This window comes from Peromyscus eremicus, chromosome 14 (assembly GCF_949786415.1).
Source record: "Peromyscus eremicus chromosome 14, PerEre_H2_v1, whole genome shotgun sequence".
NCBI classification, from domain to species: domain Eukaryota; kingdom Metazoa; phylum Chordata; class Mammalia; order Rodentia; family Cricetidae; genus Peromyscus; species Peromyscus eremicus.
The window spans coordinates 46,567,735-46,589,936 of record NC_081430.1 but is presented as its reverse complement, the minus strand read 5'-3'; the positions used below and the strand labels follow the sequence as shown (position 1 = coordinate 46,589,936).

Here is a 22,202-nt window from a genome sequence, read left to right as displayed (position 1 = left end):
AAGATAACATAAAAGTTACCTAGTTGTAAAATTCAGGTGACATCACTCATAAGGATGAGTTTAATGGCCTAGAAGTAACGTTCAAGATTTAGGTTTGGGATAAGTAAAGCTTAAATTGTGGAGATAGGGTCAGAGCCTGGCTCATTAGACAACAAAGGATCATCAGGTTGTAAACTAACATCCATTCCCAGCATTCCAGGAGGAACAGCTAAGCGCCTCATTCCACTGAAGAAACAAGTTATGTGCTAACCTTTTTCTGGCTTCCCCAGTGCCTATCTGTACGCATAAAGACTTTTTGGCGCCCTACACGGGACCTTCCTGAGTGTGAGGTCCCGTTGACTCACACAGTTCGTGCATGCAATAGAACATCCCTGCAAGCACAGACCAGGCTGGTTCCATAGTCACAGTTGGGCATTTTGGCACATAAGGAGCATGTGGAAAGTTCTTTATGTCTCAGGACTAAGTCTTTCAACACTAGCTTTTTCTTTAAGGACTTGGAGATGTTTTCTACTTAGGGGTGATCAGAACTGAGACCTGTCTGGTCCTCTGCTGACACAACCTTGTTGTTTCTCAATGTTCTCGCTGTCATCCTTTGCAAAGGAGAAGCAGCTGGTTGGTAGAGGGACTTCTGGGCTGCCTTTGTTCTCCCTGTGCCTAGTTCTGATGTGCCAAGTTAGTTCTTTTTGAGCAGCAGGTGAGCTATCTCCTCCAGTTCTCAGCCTCACTGGTATTTTGCTGCCTAAGTGGCACCATGTTTACCCAGCCACCATGACCATGGAGCCACTTAAGTCATTGAGCTAACCCAGCTCAAGGTACCCATGCACACACACACACACACACACACACACACACACACACACGCACACACACACGCATGCACGCACACGCGCGCGCGCACACACACACACACTGTGTCAACTAAATACATTTATACATACATACATACATACATGATATATTTGAATATTGCCTTATTAACACCCTTGCTGGAGAACTTCAATTTTATTTTACTGTGGCATTCTGGTTCTTGAATCAGTTCTGCTATTGCCACCATTAAATACTCTTTTTTTTTTCACATTTTTTCTTGAATGTTTCCAATACCATAAGACTCGGTGAGATTCCATGGGTCTAAGGACAGTGAGGTATTAGGAAGTGGATATGAAACCTCCTTGCTTTTTGCTAGTGCTTCTAGGGTGATGCCAGCATGCTCTGTGAGCACACTGGAGAACATGTGTGGATTAATGCATACTCAGTAGGCTCAATACTTCAGTTTGCCCATGTTGGCAATATCTTTCTGAGAAAGACTAAAAGAAAACCTGTATTCCCTGAAATGAGGCTGCTGTGGGACAGTCAAGCTAAAATGGCTAGTATCTCTACAAGCTTCTAGAACGTTTTCAAGGCTTGCCTTAAGCTCCTGTAATGTGAAGCTGCAGAGGAGGGCTTGTTCTCTTTCTAACAGAATAAGTCAGTGAAAATCGGATTATTCTAGGTGAGTATACTTGGCAGGATCATTTTGTCCAAGCTCCTGAAAGCGTAGAGAAAAAGTCCCAGGAGCTTTGTTGCACATTTAAATCAACATGATAGTGAGCAAAAGAAAATAAGATTAGGAAGTCTTGCCTGCACACCCATCTAAGAAATGGAAAGTGCAATTTAAATAATTTGTGGTAAGAGGTTTGAATGACTCTGAACAGAAAATTGTTAAGGAAAATAGCCAAGTGACTCATCCGCAAGGCAGAATCTAACAGCGAGCTCTGCAGGCCCATGGGAGCACAAATGATGGACAACCGAGAACATATTTTTTTCTATTTTGGCCATTCTGAGAACATTGTTCTTTTCTGTTCCATGTTCTCTAATGTGTCTCTTGCCATGGACCAATACCTCACCCATTGCATGGATTCAGAAACAGGCCCCACTTGAACTGCCTGAACTAGGGAGAATATTAAGTGGCTATTGTAAGAGTGTAATGCTAATTGACAAGAAAATGACTATCAATTACTTGAGGCTTTCATCCTATGTAAATTGTACTACTATTATAAGACTTCTTCTTCCAGTAATACTCTCAGTAGCCCCATTTATATGGAATAAGCTTGTCTTTGTTAGGGTTTCTATTGCTACGTAGAGACACCAGGACCACAGCAACTCATATAAAGGAAAACATTTAATTTGGGCTGGCTTACAGTTTTAGAGGTTTAGTCCATGATCATCATAGTAGGAAGCGTGACATGCAGGCAGCCATGGTGCTGGAGAAGGAGCTAAGAGTTCTACATCTGGATCCTCAGGCAGCAGGAAAAAACTTGCCACACTGAACCTAGCTTGAGCATCTGAGACCTCAAAGCCTGCCTCCAGTGACATATTCCCTCCAACAAGGCTACACTTCCTCCAACAAGGCCACACCTCTTAATAGTGCCAGTCCCTATGGGACTATGGGGGCCAATTTCTTCCAAACCACCACAAAGCCCAACACTCAGTATACCTGAATTACTTACATAATTGCAAAACTCTTAAGAATGAAGATGTTCATATTTTCAAACAACTATGTGAAACTCATTTTAATTGACCTGACTATAGATGGAATCTTTTGTGTTCAAACATCTATTCTATCTACAAACATTTATTTAGCTCTGATTGCTCTGGGTACCAGGGTAGTGGGTGGAGATACAAGAGCCAGGGATTGTGTGCCATTTCTAGTAAAGAGAGTTGGACGCAGCTAGACTTCATTGTCAATGGGGGAAAGAGACACAGAGTCCTTGCTTTCTCATTTTTCCCCAGTAGCAGGCTTCCCAGGTTAGGGAAGGACCAGTTATTTGACCCTTCTGAGTTTGTAGTAGACCATATTTCCTCTTTAACGTTCAGCACCTATTACTCTGTGAGAGCAGATGTTGGATGCAGCAAGTCCAGGTAAAGAGGATGCTTATGGGACAGAACTGTAACAAGCGGCTTTTGTCTAAGAGGCAAAGGTGAAATTTTCTGTGCCGTTCAATCGTGCCCATGATGTGTGATGTTTCTGAAGAGCAAAGTACCATTTTTTTCCATCAGAAATGCAATTCAGGCTGACCACACATTTCTTAAACGTATTTAGTTCTCAGAAACACGGAGACTATTTATAGGGAGAGATGCAAGGAGACACTGTTTGGAGTTGTAAAGGGCTTTGGACAACATGAATTCTGGGGATTCTTTGGTTAATGCTCTATTTTCTCTGCCACCTCACTGCTTTCCCTCTTTTCCCCTCTACTCTTTCTCCCCAGGGTATGGGAATATTGCTCCCAGCACCGAAGGAGGCAAAATCTTTTGTATTTTATATGCCATCTTTGGGATCCCTCTCTTTGGTTTCTTATTGGCTGGAATTGGAGACCAACTTGGAACCATCTTTGGCAAAAGCATCGCAAGAGTGGAAAAGGTTTTCCGAGTGAGTACTGCACCAATTTAAATCCTCATTGTTGGCGTGATGGGCTTCGGCCTAACAGGGTTTAGAAGCAGCAGCAGGGCCTCTGTCGGAATGAAATAGGTGAATGCGATGCTTGTGTTTTCTCTTTTGGCCGATGGTAGAAAGACCACTGTACCTAAATGTCTTTTCCTTGAATAACTTCCTGCCTTGTGGTGGTATTTACAGTGTCAAAGAAGGTTACGTATGGATTACCAACACAAATTTCCCAAAAAGAGGTGAGGCACACTCAATGTCTTAGTCTGTTTATGCTGCTATAATGAAAGGCCTGAGGCAGGAAGGCATACAAATAGCAGACACTTATTTCCCACAGGTTGGAGATTGGATGTATAGGATCAAGGTTCATGTACCTAGTGAGAGGCTGTGTTCCCTTTTCAAGGTGTGGTTGTCACTGTGACCTCTAGAGAGAAGGGTGCTAAGACCTCATATGGTGGATGGATGGAAAGAAAGAAGGGCTTGACATTGCAGGAGGACTCTTTTAGAGGGTCTTTCACCTCATTGGTGAAGGAGGAGCCCTCACGACTTAACCTCTTTAGAGGCACTGCCTTTTAAGATCACATTATCCAACACTTATCACATTTCAACCATAGCTTAGTTTCCCTTAAAGATGGAAGATGGTAAGCAGGCTGGATGGTTCAGTGGGGGCACAACAAGCCGAATTCAATTTCCAGGACCCACATGGTGGAAAGAGAGAACCGACGCTTACAAATTATCTTTTGACCTCCACCTATGAGCTATGTTCACATGTACATGAGGGTGTGCACAAGTGTGCACATGCATGCACACACACACTCTTACACTCTCTTACTTAACAAATGAAAAAGTTGGAAGATGGTTTCCTTATTCTTCTTAAAATGATGTAGAGAAATATGAACCCATCTGTTTCATTATTAGAATCCTTTCACTTGTTTTATTCTCGTAGCGTCTCCAGGAGGCCCTGGATTCTGAACTTCTCTGTCTTCTGTTCTGTGCTTTGTGTCTCTTGCTTCATGGCTCCTCCTTGTTCAGGCGTTCAGTGCTGAGCATTCCCTCAGCAACAGGATGCCAATGCTCTACTTTATGCTAAGGTGTGGAGCATTGTTATTACCTTAGTATGTATTTTTCTCTTAAGAACATCTACTTGAGGAGTTTATTTTCTAATAATGATATATTTGACCTCTGTATCAGGCATGTAGGATGGATGTGAATGGTCTAAGGTTGCCAATGCCCTTTAACTTATCCTTATTCACTTGACTTCACAAAACTTATGGGTAGCTTAGCCATTTCTGTGCTTACTCAATTTCGATGTCATTCTCAAGTCTTTCTGTCCTCCATTGGAGAATTCTTTCTTATAGTAACTTAACTACATATTTGTGTGTGTGTGTGTGTGTGTGTGTGTGTGTGTGTGTGTGTGTGTGTGTGTATGTGGAGGCCAGTCGTCAATGTCAGGTGTCTACCTTGATTGATCCTCACCTTATTTTCTTGAGTCAGTGTCTCTCACTGAACCCAGAGCTCACTGATTTAATTGGGTGGGTCAGCCAACAAGTCCCAGGGACCCTTCTGTCCCTGCTCCCCCACAGTACTGGGATTATATGTGTCTGTTACTATGCCAGCTTTCTACATGGATGCTGGGGATAGTACTTGGGTCCTCACGCTTGTGTGCCAGGCATTTTACAGACCAAGCTGGCTCTCCATCCTCTGATGATATAATTTTTCACAATGACATATTGAAAATTTTTTTAGAATCTATAACAATGGATGAGTGGTAAGCTCTAAATCAGTGCACGCTGCATCCTTGGAGATAGGACCTCTCAGACTGTTCCCCAAACCCTAGGCTCTACCTCTCTTTCCCTGACATAGGGGAGCTCTTCAGCGGGGCAGTATAAGAGGTTTATTAGCAGATGAGAGGAACAAGAGACATAGCTGTGTTTCCATTCGTTTGGCTATTTGTCCCTGTGCTTTTTCCAATAGCTGAGGAGCCCCCAACTGGATCAGGCCCTCTGGATAAGTGAGATAGTTGATTAGCTTGATCTGTTTGGGAGGCCCCCAGGCAGTGGGACCAGGTCCTGTCCTCAGTGCATGTGCTGGCTGTTTGGAGCCTGGGGCTTATACAGGGACACTTGGCTCAGCCTGGGAGGAGCGGACTGGACCTGCCTGGACTGAATCTACCAAGTTGAACTCAATCCTCAGGGGAGTCTTTGCCATGGAGGAGATGGGAATGGGGGGTGGGCTAAGGGAAAGGTGGGGGAAGAGGCGGGGGGCGGGAGGGGGAGAACAAGGGAATCCGTGGCTGATATGTAAAATAAAATTAAAAAAAGAAAAAGAAAAAAAAAGAAGCACACACACACACACACACACACACACACAAAGATACATAGCTGGGTCATAGTCACAGTCATAAACCCAGCAGTCTTGGGAAGCTGCCCCCATTTTTTCATCAGCAAAAGGTAACAGAGCACAAATCAACTTTAGAAAGTTTTGGTGATGGCTAAATGAAATAATGGGTAAGCAAGAACTTGGCCCAGGACCAAAAGCATAGAGCTCAGAACAGTTCCTCCTGAGAGGAGAATTTGCTGGCAGGCTAGCCACTCACTCAGATTTTGTGTATGTGTGAGTTTTTCTGAAATGTCCCACAGCCTTTGCTCCCTGGGTGCTGGCTGGCTAGCCAGCCTTATTAGAATGTGCACCTGTCTCCTCAGTGGTCACCATGGAAACCATGGTGCTCAGTTTCTCAAATGTTTAGGTCTTCTTAACTCAGACAGTGGCTTTGTCTCCAAAGAGCTGTTTTGAACTCCTCGGAGGAGCTTCTTAGCCATGTGCACAGCCCTTTGAGGTAGGAAAAAAAGGGATGTAGTGGCTGAACACTCAGTAGGAACAAGAGTGTTCTTAGAGCATTCCCGTGGAGAAATGACTGATTTGGCATTTCCCCTTTTTTGGTAGCTCCCGTTGGTTTCAGTTTCCTTGGTCACAGAAGAAAGGATTGGATTTCAGCTTTCAAATTCTCCTCAGCAGGATTAGTGATTGTATTCTACATGAGGGGAGAGATTGCAATCATTTTACTGTATGCCTACCAAATTGGGAGTGCTCTCTCCTGTAATGTAGTTTAGACTACAAGTGGGAGCATGCTATTCCTCTCTTTTAAACTGTTTCCAGAAGGTCCTTTAGTAGACTTTGGGGCCGAGCCTGAACATTTACACAGTTCACTTTTATGCTGATGGCCCTCTCAGGTCCTTGCAGAACCATCAAAGACAGGGAGTTATTCAGGAAAGTGAGGCAGATATGTCTTATATGGTCAGGGTATCAACAAGGCCAAAGTCAAGGTGCTGGGCCAGATGAGGCTCCAGGTTTGAGGGAGAACCTGTTCCAAGTGCATTCCTAGCTGGGAAAGAAAACAATAATTGTTGCATTGCTTTTCCTGGGGTGGGTACTCTTTCTATTCATCCTAGAAAGCAATGCCAAACCAAAGTAGTAATTCCATCTAAGCCTAACTGAGTGACCAGTGAGTTTTGGGGTTGCTTACAGGAGAGTGCATGGAGGATTACTTAAGGAAGCATGAGTGCTTCAGGCAGCTGCATTACCAAAACCCCTGTCCTACTAAGGGTGCCAACCCACAAAAGCTGCACAGTGGAGCTCCCTACACAGCTTGCAGGCAGCTAGACTACCGAAGAGCCCCCTTCCCAGGAGCTGCTGACTGATTATTAAACCTCAGCAGGGTCCTCACAAATATTGGGAATTTCATGAGTCTTGTGATCCTCTCTGCTTCCTCCACAAGACAATGTTTCCATCTGGAGGAAACAGCTACAAACACGGTTCTTTGTGGTTGTAGGACAGAAAGCCCTATTTCCTTGCTGGTTTGCAAGTAGGCGCCTGTCTTTGTTAGGGTTTTTATGCTGTGAAGATACACCATGATCACAGCAACTCTTACAAAGAAAATGTTTAATTGGGGTGGCTTGATTACAGTTTCAGAGATTCAGTCCATTATCATCGTGGCGGGGAGCATGGCGGCATGCGGGCAGATGTGGTGTTGGCTACATCTTGATATGCAGGCCACAGGAAGTCTACTGAGACACTTGGCGGTATCCTAAGCATAGGAAACCTCAAAGCCCTCCCCTACAGTGACACACTTCCTCCAACAAGGCCAAACCCATGCCAACAAAGCCACACCTCCTAATAGTGCCAGTCCCTATGAGCTTGTGGGGATCAATGACATTCAAACCACCACAGAGCCATTTTCCTAGTTTCACCCAAATGCTTTGCCACATAGGCCCCTTCAGCTTGAAAACCAAGGATGTACTAGATCCTCTTCATACCTTGGATAGCCCTAACTTCCACTCTGGCCAAGCTGGGGGAAAGCTTTCTGCTTTTGATGGCTCAGAGATTAGATCAAGCCCGTGAGCATAATCTGTCTTAAAGGTCAGCCATATTATATCACATAGTTATGGGATCAATAGGTCACTGTGTCACAGGGGCTGGGCAATGGAGTAATTTATCTTCTAGAGGCATCATAGATATTCTGTCTTCAGCACTCTCAGAGTTGTGGTATCATTGGTAGCAGAGACCTTCTCCACAAGGACAATCTGCCCCACTGACCTTCACTACATTATGGAGAGCTAAACCGAGCTCATCTCTTTACAGCAAGCTCATCACAACCAGCAAAAGCAGGGCCTGAGCAGAAGGCGCTCGCCTAAGTCCATCAGGTTAAGACCCTGGTCGGGATGGAAAGTGAGGATAGAGGCTCAGAGCATGTCCTACAACGTTGATCCTGGTGCTAGGAAAACCGGAATGCCTTCTGAATGCTGATAAACAGTGGCTGAACATTTGGACACTCATTTACCTCATATGGCAAGAAGCCTGGAGGCAGCTTGTTTTAAGTGGGATCTGCCAGCCACACAGTGTCGAGCATATCCAAGTTCTTTCTTTCTTGGCATGTCTGCTTTTCATCCAGAAGCTTGTTACCTCATGGTTGCAAGAAGGTTACGGTTGGAACAGATAACATGGTTTCATACAACCACATTTAAGGCAAGATAAAAGAGACACTTAAAAATGTTATTACATCTGTTTATTTATTTATGTCTCCCTCAAAGACATTTTATAGCAGTTTTAGATTTATAGCGAAATTGAAAGGACAGTATATAGATTTACTGTATATATGTATTCCCATTCATATATGCATATATATATATATATATATATATATATATATATATGTATAACACACACACACACACACACACACACACACACACACACCCTCTACCAGAGTGGTGCATTTTTATTTCATTTGATGAACCTGCTTTGGGGCTTAATTACTTCTTGGTCCATAATTTATATTAGGGTTCTCTCTCATAATGCTGTACATTCAGTGTTTGGTCAAGTGTTCAATGATGTGGACCCACCACTATAGAGTTACACAGAACACTTTCATGGCCCTCGCTACCTGTGTTCTGCCTGTTCACCTCATTCCTTCTCCTAGGCCCTGGAAAGCACTGATCTTTGTCTCCTGCCATTAGAGTTTTGCCTTTTCTGGATGCAGTAGAACCGGAGTTATACAATATAGAGCCTTCACAATATAGAGCCTTCTCAGATGGGCTTCCTTCAGTTAGTGATAAACAATTGTTTGCTGTCCAACAGGTATTTTCTTCAGGAATTTTCATGGCTTAATAGCTCATTTCTCTTCAGTGCTGAATGATAATCCACTTCCTTTTTTTTCTGAGTGATAATCTGGTTCATCGATCCATTTACCAACTGAAAGACAACTTGTTTGCATCCTGCTTTAGGCAATATGAATAAAGCTTCTGGAACTACTGTTTCAATGCCTTTAGGTAAACACCAGGAAACATGATCACTGGATTTATGAACACGCTTCGTGTTAAGAAAACTCCCGCCTGTTTTCCCAAGCCACTACCATTTTCCATGTCTATAAAGAACAAATGAGAATTTTCTCTTCCTGTTGCCTCACTTCCTTGACAGCATTTGGAGTTGTCTGCGTACATTCCAACTAGTGTGTTTGGTAGTTCTTTATTTTGATTTGCCATTCCCAAATGACATATGACATGGGGATATATCCTCACATGCTTGTTTGACAGCTAACAGCTCTCTATTAATGTCTTTGGCCTATTTCTAAGTCCAGTTTTTAATTTTTATTATTTATTAGTGAGTTTTAAAACTTTTGAATATTTTGAATAACAGCCCTTTATTAGATGTGACTTTTGAAAATATTCTGTGTAACCTGTCCTTTTATTCTCTTAACTACATCTTTTGCAAAACAGAAAAAAAAATTAAGACAGTCTGGCATATTGACCATTTTTTTTTAATGCGTGTGCCTTTGGTATTTGTTCAAAAGGCTAGTGTTAGTCCTGCCTGAGGCCAGCTAGGTTTCTCCTGTTATCTAGGTGTTTTTTTAGTTGCATAGTTTACATTAAAGTCTGTGATATATGTTAATTTTTGTGAAGGGTGTAATTTCTGTTACTACATCTATAGAGATGCATGTGTGTATTGTATGTTTGCATATGTGTGGGCAGGTGTGCACACATGCACATGCATGGGCATAATTTTTTTTCTTTTTTTTTGTCTCATCAACTAGAAATGGATCACTTGACCATTCCCAGTTGTAAGAGAGGTTAGGAAGGCAAGCATCCAGCAAAGGGCAATTGAATTGACTTTGACCAATGACTCTCAATGTGTCCCTCAACAGTCCAGCAGCAGACACCACCCCCCCCCCCCCCCCCCCCCCCCCCCCCCGCCGAAACGTGTTAGACATGAATATTCTTGGAGGGTTTGGAGCTCAGTCATCTGTGTTTACCAAGCTCTCCAGGAGATTCTGGTGCTTGCTGGAATTTGAAAACCCTGGATGTAGAGGAATTATCTGCCATCCCTTGAGACTAACCACATTGCTTTAATGAATGGGATTCAAATTCTGTGAGCGGAGAAGGTGGGGTAAGCAAATGTTAGCATGTACTGGTGTCAGTCAACAGGAAGCCATATAAGCCACTTTGCAGGAAATTGTCTCTTTTTCCTACTCGTCAAAAATTAGCTGGTCTTTGAGATCTTTGAGTCATTTAGGACAGGCTGGTATATGCTCTGGTGACAGACAATGCTGTCATACCCTCAACCATGCCAGCCTTGAAGCCTAGACAATACCCAGGCTATCGGCTTTACTATGACAGGAGGAGAGGCTTCCCACTGAACTTTAAGAGTTTTGGCATCCAGGAGAGGCCATTGTCCTGAGATAGTCACTCAGCCCCAAAGGCTAATGCTCCATTCGATCTCCAAAGATGACAGAAAAATTTGTAAATAGGGAAAATGCTCTTGGCATATTTCTTGGGTTGCTCTACTGGACAATTTCAGAATGACAAACGTCCTGGGAATTTAGATACAGATGGCCTGTGCATCCATTTTTTTTTTTGGAAATGTTATTGTGTTTGTGACTTACTCTTTTCACATCCAAGAAAACCGAGCCTGTCCTTTGTGAAGCCACCAGACTGAAACCATGTGTTAAGTTAGCGGCATGGTGTAGATCTGAACCAGTGATCCTGTTAGGCTTCTTCTAGATGAGCCAAAAAATGTTTACTGTCGGACACACTGTTTTCAACTACATCCTTAAGCTAATGCGGAGTTTGAGATCTTTTAGCATACCTTGCTAGGTAAGTGAAAAAAGTTTCCTGCCATCCCAAAGAGGGAAATCCGAGCAGTTAGCAAGGAAGGATAATTACTTGAGATCGAATAGACCTGGTGCCAGATTCCAAAGCAGGGTTTAAAAATGAGGAGCCTCTCCCTCCTTTGCTGTGGGCTCCAGCTCTACTGGGCAACATTGACCACCACTTGATAAGATGCTTTAGCAGAGCCAAGTCCGGTATGGACTGAATCCCACTCTCTTTCTTTGAGGTGGACTTTGGCCTCTGGGAGGAGCCAGCTTTCTCCTTCTATCAGACCGAGCAGCGAGCTTTCTGCTATTTCTTCTAAAACCAAGGGACACTCTTTTTCTTCCTTAGCCTTCCCACCACACAAGGACAAAACAGAAATGTTTATTTGTCTTTTGAGGCAAAGGTGTCTGGGCACAGCTTACCCATGATGCATTGCTCTAAATCTACTACCATGAAACGTGAGGACCCTCCTGGCCTTCCAAACACTTAAGAAAGGGTGATAGCGGCTGCCACCTGAAGCCATGGTGATGTCTGGACCCGTCCTGCTGCCAAAGGCCATGTCTGGATCCATGGTCCTACTGTAGCCAGCGGCCATGTTCATGGTCTGTGCTGTCATCAGAAACTGTATGGAAGCTCATGATCTGTACTAGATGACTGAAGAGCAAGGAGGCTATCTTGCTGTGATATTGGTGACTGTAGATACATAGTTGAGAGGGAGGGACATGGAAGGCCTGTGACAACCCTACCCCCACTCCCCAAAGGTAACAACCTAGACAGGAAGTCACCAAAGGGAACTCTTAAAACATGTGATGGGGATGCTGAAGTGCAGCTCTCCACAGTTTATGGCCTCTGGCAAGGAGGCATGTAGGAGTGGAAGGACTAATTTTTGACTATGCTCCAGTGAGTATATAGACAACACAAATTGGATGTGTGTGTGTGTGTGTGTGTGTGTGTGTGTGTGTGTGTGTGTGTTTAAGTTTTTCGTTTTTTTGAGGGGGGTCACAAGGGTTGGGGATGGACATGAAAGGACTGGGAAGTGAGTGTGATGGGGTGCATGATGTGAAACTCCCAGGGAATTTGATGGTAATCTTCTAGTGATGACCCACAAACAGGCTTGTCCATCACTGTGGATTGCAGGAAAGGATAGGTGGAGGGAGGCAGAGTTCTAGAATGTTCTATCACATTCTGGAGCATGAGTCAAGGGAAAACTTAGGAGAACACACTTGGCAGGAGGCTTCTGTCCCTTGAGGTCACACTCAGCAGCAAAGGAGTTAATGTAGAAGGATCGTTGTCTCAAGATGAAAACTGTTCTGGAATCAGTGTCATTTTCAGCTCTGTGGGTTCAACTACAGCATCTAATTCCTGTTAGCTGTGACAGTATTCTGGTACCAGTTATGTGTGCCAGCATTGTACATAAACAGTCAGGGATAAGGGCAAAGTGGCGGGTTTGGTGGGTTTCAGTCTAAGAAAAGACTGAAGTTCAGGGACATAGAAAAGATGTAATATTGGTGAACTCTAGTTTATAACTTGGTGTGAGAAGGCCTGTGTATGTGTGTGGGTGTGTTCACCTACCTATAATATAGCTACTCTAGTGCACAGAATCTTCATAAATTTATAGAAAGTGCAAATTTAGGATTAATGTTGAATGGTGTGATTTTTTTTTTAATCAGGGAGAAGATTCTGGTGTAAATATAAAAAACCTCTTTCTTTCCCTAAGGGGCTAGAAGGAGGTGGGAGGTAATTGTTTTAAAATGAAAAAAGGAAAGACAAGTAATTTTAAAACTGTATCAACCAGATCTCCTCTAAATTAGTTTAGGCATATTATCTAGCATTAATGGTAGTCCCCAAATGTACATTTGGGGTGGCCTACATAAACGACAACCATAAAACAGACTCTACAGTTTCTCTTAATGATTGCCCATGATACAGTTTTTTCCCGTGCATTACACAATCTCCAGTGGCTCCTGGTTTTTAACTTATTGGGTCATCATCCCATCCAAGGTACCCCTAGAGCCATGCTATATATAGTCTCTGTCTCTGTCTCTTTCTCTGTCTCTCCATCTCTCTGTCTCTTTCTTTCTTTCTGTCTGTCTGTCTGTCTGTCTGTCTCTCTCTCTCTCTCTCACACACACACACACACACACACACAGAGAGAGAGAGAGAGAGAGAGAGAGAGAGAGAGAGAAGAGAGAGAGAAAGACAGAGACAAAGAGCTAGACAGAGAGATAGACACAGAGAGAAAGAGACAGAATTTTTAATAACCCTTCAAGATATATCTTGAAAGCCATCAAAATTATATTTATATATATTAAGATGCTTAATTGTGATTTTCTTCTTGATAAGCTCACACCCACACTTGGGGATGACTTACTTTCTTTTCGAGTTGCTCTTTCTCATAATACTCAGACTTAAAATTAATGTGAAAAGTGGCTTTTAATAAACTGTGACTCTTTTTAAAAATCTTTGCATGTTTGTGCGTGTGTGTGTGTGTGTGTGTGTGTGTGTGTGTGCGCGCGCGCGCGTGCGTGCGTGTGTGTTGAGATTCCTAAGGGTTTGTGGGAACTCCTCATATGGTGCAGGTGTGTCCTCATCCCTGCTGCTGCTGCTACCTTCATCTTAGCATGACTGATGTTTGGGTCTGTGTAATTCTTTAGCATGGGGTTTCCCTGTGCCTTACAGGGTGGGTCTGGCTTTTTCCACTCACTAGATGCCAGTGTTTTCCCTGTCCACAGATACATCAGCCCCAATGTCTCCAGACACAATAAATGTCATCTTAAGATAAACTTTCCCCAGCTAAGAACCAAGTGGAGAGGAAGGAACCAATTTGCTTGACAATCCAAGAGGTGCATATCCTGGCCCCTTGTGGGAATCTTCTACATGAGCTCTAGTGTCTAAATCAATGGTGCGACCCATCTCTTTAGTGCCGCACTAACACTACCAAGAACCCTCCCATCTCAGTTGGGTCCTTAATGAGGACTTTGAAGATTTATACTATGGGAATGAGGTCGTTTTTCAACGAGAAAGGAAAATGCCCCGAGGCTTGTCTCTGATGAGTAAGTTAGAGGGAAAGATAGATGGTTCAGCCATGATTCTTCAGCAGGCAAACATCTCAGCCTTCACTTTAGCTGATGGGGACTAATTTAATGGAATAGTCTTCCATTTTCTTAGCTTATCCTTAATAACCGGCCACCGTCCCCTTGGCATTTCCTGTTGCGGTCTGATTTCACTTCAGGGGGTCTTAATGGATTTAAAATGCATCTTCACTCTTCTATAAAGAACGAAGTTATCAAACCCTCCCAAAAATATAACTAAGTAAAACACTTCCCAGATAGTGGTCAACCTCTTCCTCTCCTTCCCCCCATCTCTGTGTTTATATCTCTCTTTCTCTGTATTTCTCTCTCCCTCTGTATGTTTATGTCTCTGTCTCTGTCTCTGTCTGTCTCTCTCTCTCTGTGTCTCTTTTGTGTGCATTTCTCGCTCTCTGTGTGTTTATGTCTCTGTATTTCTCTCTCTTTTCCTGTGTTTATATATATATCTCTGTTTCTCTCTCTCTCTCTCTCTCTCTCTCTCTCTCTCTCTCTCTCTCTCTCTCTCTTTCTCTATCTGAGTGTATGTCTCTCTGTGTATTTCTCTCTCTCTGTGTATTTCTCTCTCTCTGTGTATATGTCTATCTGTGTATTTCTCTCTTTGTGTATATGTCTCTCTGTGTATTTCTCTCTCTGTGTGTGTATGTCTCTCTCTTTGTGTATTTCTCTCTTTCTGTGTATGTCTCTCTCTTTGTGTATTTCTCTCTCTGTGTGTATGTCTCTCTCTGTGTATATTTCTCTCTGTCTCTGTCTCTCTGTGTTTATGTGTTCACATTCCTATGAATGTGGAAGTCAGATGTTAACCTTGGGTGTCATTCTTTTGGAGCAGTCTATCTTATTTTTTAAGGTAGGTCTTTCCCTGGGACCTGGGGCTCACTGATGAAGGCTGGAACACAGAGCCCTGGGGATCTTCCCATCTCTGTCTCCCCAGTGCTGGGATTACAGTAATGTGCCACCTTGTCCAGCTTTTTGCACGGGTTCTGGGGATCAAAACTTGGGTCCTCGTGCTTGCACAGTAAGTGCTTTGCTGAGTCACTTTCACAGCCCCAACTTTTTAACACTTTAAAGGTAATTTTAACATTGTCTGTCTTTCTGGCAAACTTTGATAGCCTATAACTGGGGTATCTGCTTGTTCTTCGGGGTGGGAAATCACCCGTGAAACTGTATATATAGAGGACTTTTCAGGGAGCCTTGGGTTTGCCATTTGCCTAATAGGATTGTCTGAGGTCAGAATGAGTATTGTGGTACCCCAGAATTGGTGCCAGTATTATTCATCTGCTTTGAGGGTTTACTTTGTGCCAGACTCTGGGCTGCTGGTTTTACCCAGGATAAACTGTATGTCTCAAAGACATTGTCATCATCTTCCTAATTGAATGAGATCAGAATATTTTGCCCGAATCTGTGACCTATCCAAGATCTACCCAGCTAATACCTGACAGGGAAAAGATGCTGGCCCAAGACCCTTGTCCCCAGAGTACACGCATAGACTCACCAGTCCTTCTTTTCTTCTCTTGTAAGGGTCACTAGTGTCTGATGGCCCCAAGAGCTGGAAGGTTCAGCGAGATCTGAGGACAGATAAATACGGACATTTGAAAGGAAGCTGGTACTGGTCCTGCCTTTATCTGTTTTCAATGGGTTTAATTTTATTCTCTCATTATGTTGAATTGGATCATAGCCTCTGATTCTCTTTATGAACCCATTGTATCTCCCTAAGCAGTTCACATTTATTGTGTATCTCCATGTTTGTATCCTCTAATTATTGTGGAGTTTAATCTAGGATTTGGATGGCCCTTGCTCCTGCTGGATATTGCCATGCACCCAGCACAAGAAAGAGTTGCAGAAGGGGGGGGGGGCTCTACGGTCCCAACAGCTGATTTTCTCTGATCTGCTTCCACAAGAGGACTTCACAGATAGGAATATCCTGTGCTCAGTTCTTCCAGACCGTTGCTCTGCTTGGTACCACCTCCTCTATGGAAGAAAATGAAGCATACGGCTCAAAGCCAAGCCTCCTGGGCAGCTGAGGCATCTGGCCTTGCCTTCCAAAGATACTTTCCAGGTTCTAGACTCATTGGTTTGCTAGCCTCAGCGTTCCACTGAAAGAGTTTTGAAGGACATGGAGTTGGAGGACAGCAAAAGTAAGACTTTAATTCTCATTGGAAATTTACCTAGGTTCTAACCTCAGGATCTGCTTTGCTTGGCTGAAATGTTTCCTCCTTTCAAGAACTGCTTGTGTCTTTGAGGCTGTGCTAGCCTTCCCCCAGGCTTCTGAGAGCCTGAAACAGCCACTGTCTGCTTTACCAGCACTCCCAACCTTCTCTTCCATTTCAGAAAGAAGATTCACCATTAGGTGGAAAACAGCAGTTTTAGCGGACTATTACTAACAGGAATTAGAATATGCCGTCTGACCTTGTGGTATTTAAAATCCTCTCTCTTGTAGTAAATCCTTACCAGCTAAAGCACTGACATTTCCCATTGTCTCCAGGAAGTTGGTTGGAGTGCCATGTTCAAATTTTCAAACTGATTTCATCTCCAGACCATAATTCTTAAAGCCATTTGTCTAAAAAGAAAATGGGAGAACCAATTTATCTACACTTTTTCTTTGTTTGCTGCTTACTAAGGGAAACTTGTCAAAATTTTTCCGAAAGCATTGTCCAACAGACAGAACCATCTAGAAAATTGTACGGAATTTCACTGTCTGCTAGGTCTTGCCCACAGCAGAGCCAATCGCTTCCTAGAACCCCAGGCATCCTACTAATTAAAAGGTTTTATATCTTCCCAATTTGGGGCTACTTAAAATCCAGGAATGTATTAGTTCTACCCCCAATGGTAACCTGTATCTAAAATTAACAACTCTTGAGTTACTAATGTAATGAGAGTGTTTTATTAGCACTCACATTTTTACTGGCATCATAAAATCAACTTAATAGGCAGATGAATTCCCATGCTCTCCCTTTATCACCAATTCTTCTGCACGGCACTGACTTAGTGGAGTAATCATCCTTAGTTCCTCCATAGAACTCCATGTATTTTAGATTTCATTTATTGATGTGAAAAATTCTGTGTGTGTGTGTGTGTGTGTGTGTGTGTGTGTGTGTGTGTGTGGCGGGGGGTAATATGTTCATGCTATAGAACCTAGTGGTGGACATCTTCAGATGTCTTCCTCGGTGAATCTGGCCAGTTGAGCCCCCAGGAATTTTACTCTTTCTATTTCTCAGGCTCTAGAACTGTAGGCATTCAGCGCTGTGCCTGTCTTTTGCATTGGGTGGGTGTTGGGGATATGAACTCAGTTCCTCGTGTTTGCTCAGTAAGGCTTTTACAGACTGAGCCATCTCCCCAACTCCCCCTTTTCCTTTTTCTTTTTTCTTTTATACTTTAACATTTGGCCTCATGCTAAATGCTAAGTGTTATGGTTTGGATCTGGCATGTTCTCTAGATGTTCATGAATTGAAGACTTGGTCTCCAATACAGCAGTATTCGGAGATGATTGGATTAATAGTGTTTTAAACTCCTCAATGGATTAATTCACTGATGAATTCTAGGGTGCTTTGAATAGGTATGGACCCCATGGACTCATGGGTTTGAATACTTGGTCTATAGGGAGTGGCATTATAGGAAGTATAGCCTTGTTAGAGTAGATGTGGTCTTGTTGGGGGAAGTATGTCATTGTGGAGGCAGGGTTTGAGGTCTCGTAAGCTCAAGCCTTGCCAATGTGTCTCAGTGTTCACTTCCTGTTGCCTGTGGATCGAGATGTAGAACTCTCAGCTCCTTCTCCAGTGCCATGTTGGCCTGCTGTGCTTCCTGCCGTGATGGTAATGGATTAAATATCTGAAACTGAAAGCCACCCTAGTGAAACACTTTTCTTTTATAAGACTTGCTATGGTCATGCAATAGAATCCCTAAGACAGAGTCACAGCTCAATGAGCTATTCAGAAGCCGGGCCTGGATGAGAAGGTAGGTCACTAGGGATATGACCTTGGAGAGGTTATCTGGTTCCTCTTGGCTTGCCTTATGTCCTCTCATTGCCCCACTGATGCTCCAAGGTGAGCGGCCTCCTTTGACATTTGCTCTCTGCCATGAGGCTCTGCCTCACCTCTTACCCAAAGTAATGGGACTGGCTGGCTCAAAGTGGGAGCCAGAATACATTTTTTCCTTTGTTTTTCTCCGGCAGTTTGCCACAGTGACAGAAAGTTTACCATACTACTTATGTGAGCCAAGGAAGTCACAGCTCACTGGTGTAGCTTACAAACCGATGCGCTCTGCTGTCGAGTCTGCTGGGCATTTGATCTATGTGTTTACAATAGCAATTTCTAAGTGACTGGTGTGTGAGAAACCACTGAAGAATTCCGAATAGCTTTAGGACGTTAAGGAAGGGAAGATATTGCGCTTATACATTGTTATTGAGAGCGGTACTGACATTCTGAACTGTACTCCCTTGGGAGGTGATGGCGTGGCAGGCATATTCAGTTACACTGATGTACTGCCACTAGAATGCTCTCTCATTTTAAACATTTTAAATGTATATATTGCATACATTTTGTATGTGTGTGTGCGTGTGTGCGTGTTCGTGTGTGCGCGCACGCATGTGTGTGTGTGTGTGTGTGTATGCATGTGAGTGCATCTGTGTGTGAGTGCAAATATGTGGAGGCCATAGGTCATCTTTGGGTGCCTTTCACAATCATCATCTACTTTATTTTTTTGAAACAGGTTCTCTGAACCCAGAGTTTGTCAGTTCAGATAGACTGGCTGACTGCTGAGCTCCAGGGATTCTCCTGTCTGCCTGTCTCTGCCCCTAAGCACTGGGGTTACACATATGCCCCACTACACTCTGCTTCTGTGTAGGTCCTGGGGATCTAAACTCTAGCTCTCAGGATACTCAGTAAACACTTTCCTGACTGAGTCATCTCCCTAAGCCCTGGACTGCTGTTCCCTTGAACTGAGTCCTGCCTGGGATGTGAGTATTTCCTGATGAGGAAACACTTGATATTTCTCAGGCTGTCCTTTGCTCCGATGTCCTGGGAAGGGCTGCATTGTTTGTTACAGTTTGTTTTAATAATGGCTTCAGCTGTGTCTTGGATGTCTTCTGCTGAGGTTTAGGCTCTTCTTAGCATGAAGCTGTAGTTCTCAACCTGTGTGTGGTGGGTCCCCAGGGGCCCGAGGTGCAGTTTTCAGTAACCAGAGTTCCCTTGTTATGGTAAACAACACATCTCCTTCACATTGTATTGCCCATTCTCAATTATAAATAGAACATTCATCAGCAATTCACTTTAAAGCACAGCGTCAGCTGGTACCAAAACATGTTTTGTGGGGATCACAGATTTTTTTAAACATTCAGAAGGGATTTTTATACTGTAAAAGCTGAAGTACTCCTTCAACTACGCAGATCTTGGGAATGGAAGTCAGGTTGTTAGGCTTGGTGGAAAGCACCTTTATCTGCTGGACCACCTTGCTGGCCCCATAGCCACCCTTGTCTTGGTCACAGTCATCTTTACACAGAGGCTATCTTCTCCAATGGAATCATCCTGGGAGAGGCACCCTGATGAGATGTGGCTCAGAGGTTAAGAGCACATACTGACTGCCCTTGCAAGAGGGCCTGACTGAATCAGTTCCCAGCCCCTGTGTTGAGTGACTGACACCCACCTATTAACTCTAGCTCCAGGGGATCTGACACCCTCTTCTATCCTCCACAGGCCCTGTGTTCATGTCCACATGCAGACACATAATTAAAAATAAAAATAAATCTTGAAAATACTTCAGGCATTAGCTGGATATGCATTTTATTATTTTTATTGTAATAATGTAACACAACATGAACTATACCACCTCAACCATTCTCAAGTGTCCAGTTTCATGGTAGTAATTATATTCACATTGTTGCACAATGATTATCATTATCCATCTCTAAAACTTAATCTTTCCCAGGCTAAAGCTGTACTCATTAGGCAATAATTTCCCCCCTTTTCCTTCCCCTCCAGTTCCTGACAACCACTATATATTTTTCGTTCTTTCTTTTCTTTTTTTTTCTTTGGGCTTTACTGTGTAGCCCTGGCTGTCCTGGAACTAGCTCTGTAGACTAGGCTGGCCTTGAACTCACAGAAGAGATCTGCCTGCCTCTGCCCTCCCAAGTGCTGGGATTAAAGGCATTTAAATTATTCTTTTCTTTTTATATGTATGAGTGTTTGCCTGCATGCATGTTTGTGCACCATGTGCATTCAGTGCCCACAGAGGCTAGAAGAGGCCTCTGTTAGTTGTAGGAAAAATAGAAAGTTTTGTGAACTCTTGCTTTTAGGTTGAGCGTTGCATCGCATCTGTCTTACCTTGCTAGTGGATTGTGATCCTCAAAGCCTGGGGCCTTTAGGGCTTCATACTGTACCAGGTTTGCCTTGCCTCCTGCCGTACCTGCTTGATGCTGAGCACCGTTTGTTGGGAGGTGTGAGTGGTGTGTGTTCAAGGTGTGAACAGAGGTGTTCAATGAATGCAGACTGCACTGACTGCAGAACAAAGAGAAATGAGCCAGGTTCCACACCCAGGGTGTGTACGGCATGTAATGTTCCTGACAGGTTGACAGGAGAAGAGAGGCTTATTGCAGCTCTCCTCTCTCCTACCCTTCCAACGAGTGTGTGTTGGTATAGAGACGTAGAGGGAACCGCAGAAGGGACAGGCAGGCAGCGAGACTTTGGCCGGGAACAACATTTCAGTCATCATTCACTGCCCTGGGAAGAGGGGCTGCAGGAGTCTTGACTCAAAGCGCTCTTTGGAAAGTCAAACACAAGATGAACGATACAGATGGCTGGTTGTTGGGTTAGTTGGCTTCTCTGGTGCCTCAAAGAGCATGTCCCTGCCGTTAGGTCTGGAAAGGGATGGTGGCATTCTCCAAACTCACCTGTCCTTCATGGCCTCCAACTGTTTGTGCAGAAATCCTACTACTGAAAGAAATTCTGGAGGGAAAATACGTAGAAATTTATTTGAACCACCTGCCAATTGCCTCGCAGCTTGTTTGCGCTTTTGCTGTGCATTACATACAGGGCACTTTGCATTTTTATAAACTATAAAAATCGTACCAAAAGACACCAGAGGAGGAGCTAAGTCTCTTCCACAAAGATAGCGGATCCTTTCCGTCTCAGCCAGGAACCCGGAGGATGGATTTTGCTGAGGTCAAATGATGCGTCTCCCATTTCTCTCTTCTAATTTCCACCATTTCTCTACTCAGGGATGTTCCGTTTACCTCTTTTCCCTTCCCTTGGCAGGAAGGAATTTTGCTGTGAGCAGTAACAACCGTTCCTCTGCATGAGCCTGGGCAGTGGTTAGAAGGACTGATATTGGGTTACTGCCCCTGGAGTTGGGCTGTCCACCGATGTACTCCTGGCTCTGCTGGCCAGGTGCAAATAAGTATTTTGTGTTTGCATCCCATAGACCTTTCCTTTTTCTAGTGCTGATGCTGCTTTGTAGATCACTGCAGACAATTAGAAACAGGGATATGTATCACCCACTTTAAAAAAGGAAAAGGAACTTCTGTTTGATTTTAAAAATAGGGTGCAAGAAGCTTTGGTATGTTTTCTTTTTTAAAAAAAAAAGAATTTTACTAAGTACTGTAACAGAGTTGGCACCAAGAGCGAACAAGAAAGCAAATATCAACATTTAGAATAAAGTGCTTGGCATATAAATGCCATATGGTGTGCTTACAGGGTTATCACTGCTTTCTTGGCATCCATCCTGACACTGCTACTTACTTCTTGCCTCTGCTGCTCCGCTGCTCTTTAAAAAAAGCCTCAATTCCTCTTAGCCCTTCTATTGTGATCTTAGATAGGGGTAGGTCTCGCACCGACTCACCCTTTGGAGGCCTGCTAACCTTTTTTTCAAGGACGAGGGGAAGAAGACATGCCCAGATGGCTGTGTAAATAGGGGACACCTGCTTCCGCGAGCCACCATCAGATGGTTTTGAGAATTGATGGGACTGTCTCCTGCCTAGAAAACGGGCTCACGTTCCTTCCTGCCTGTCTTCTTTCTTTAAAAAAAAAAAAAAACAAAACAAAACATTAATGATCACAGCAGCGG

At 43.6% G+C, this 22,202-nt stretch overlaps 1 protein-coding gene across 1 annotated transcript in view; it reads left to right on the top strand.

The window, feature by feature from the left end:
• Kcnk10 (potassium two pore domain channel subfamily K member 10) overlaps window positions 1-22,202 on the top strand; it is a 137,372-nt gene that overhangs the window by 85,886 nt on the left and 29,284 nt on the right. Inside the window, exon 4 of the mRNA XM_059279873.1 lies at window positions 3,246-3,406. Coding sequence (XP_059135856.1) covers window positions 3,246-3,406 — 161 coding nt within the window. The remainder of the gene's footprint in view (window positions 1-3,245; window positions 3,407-22,202) is intronic.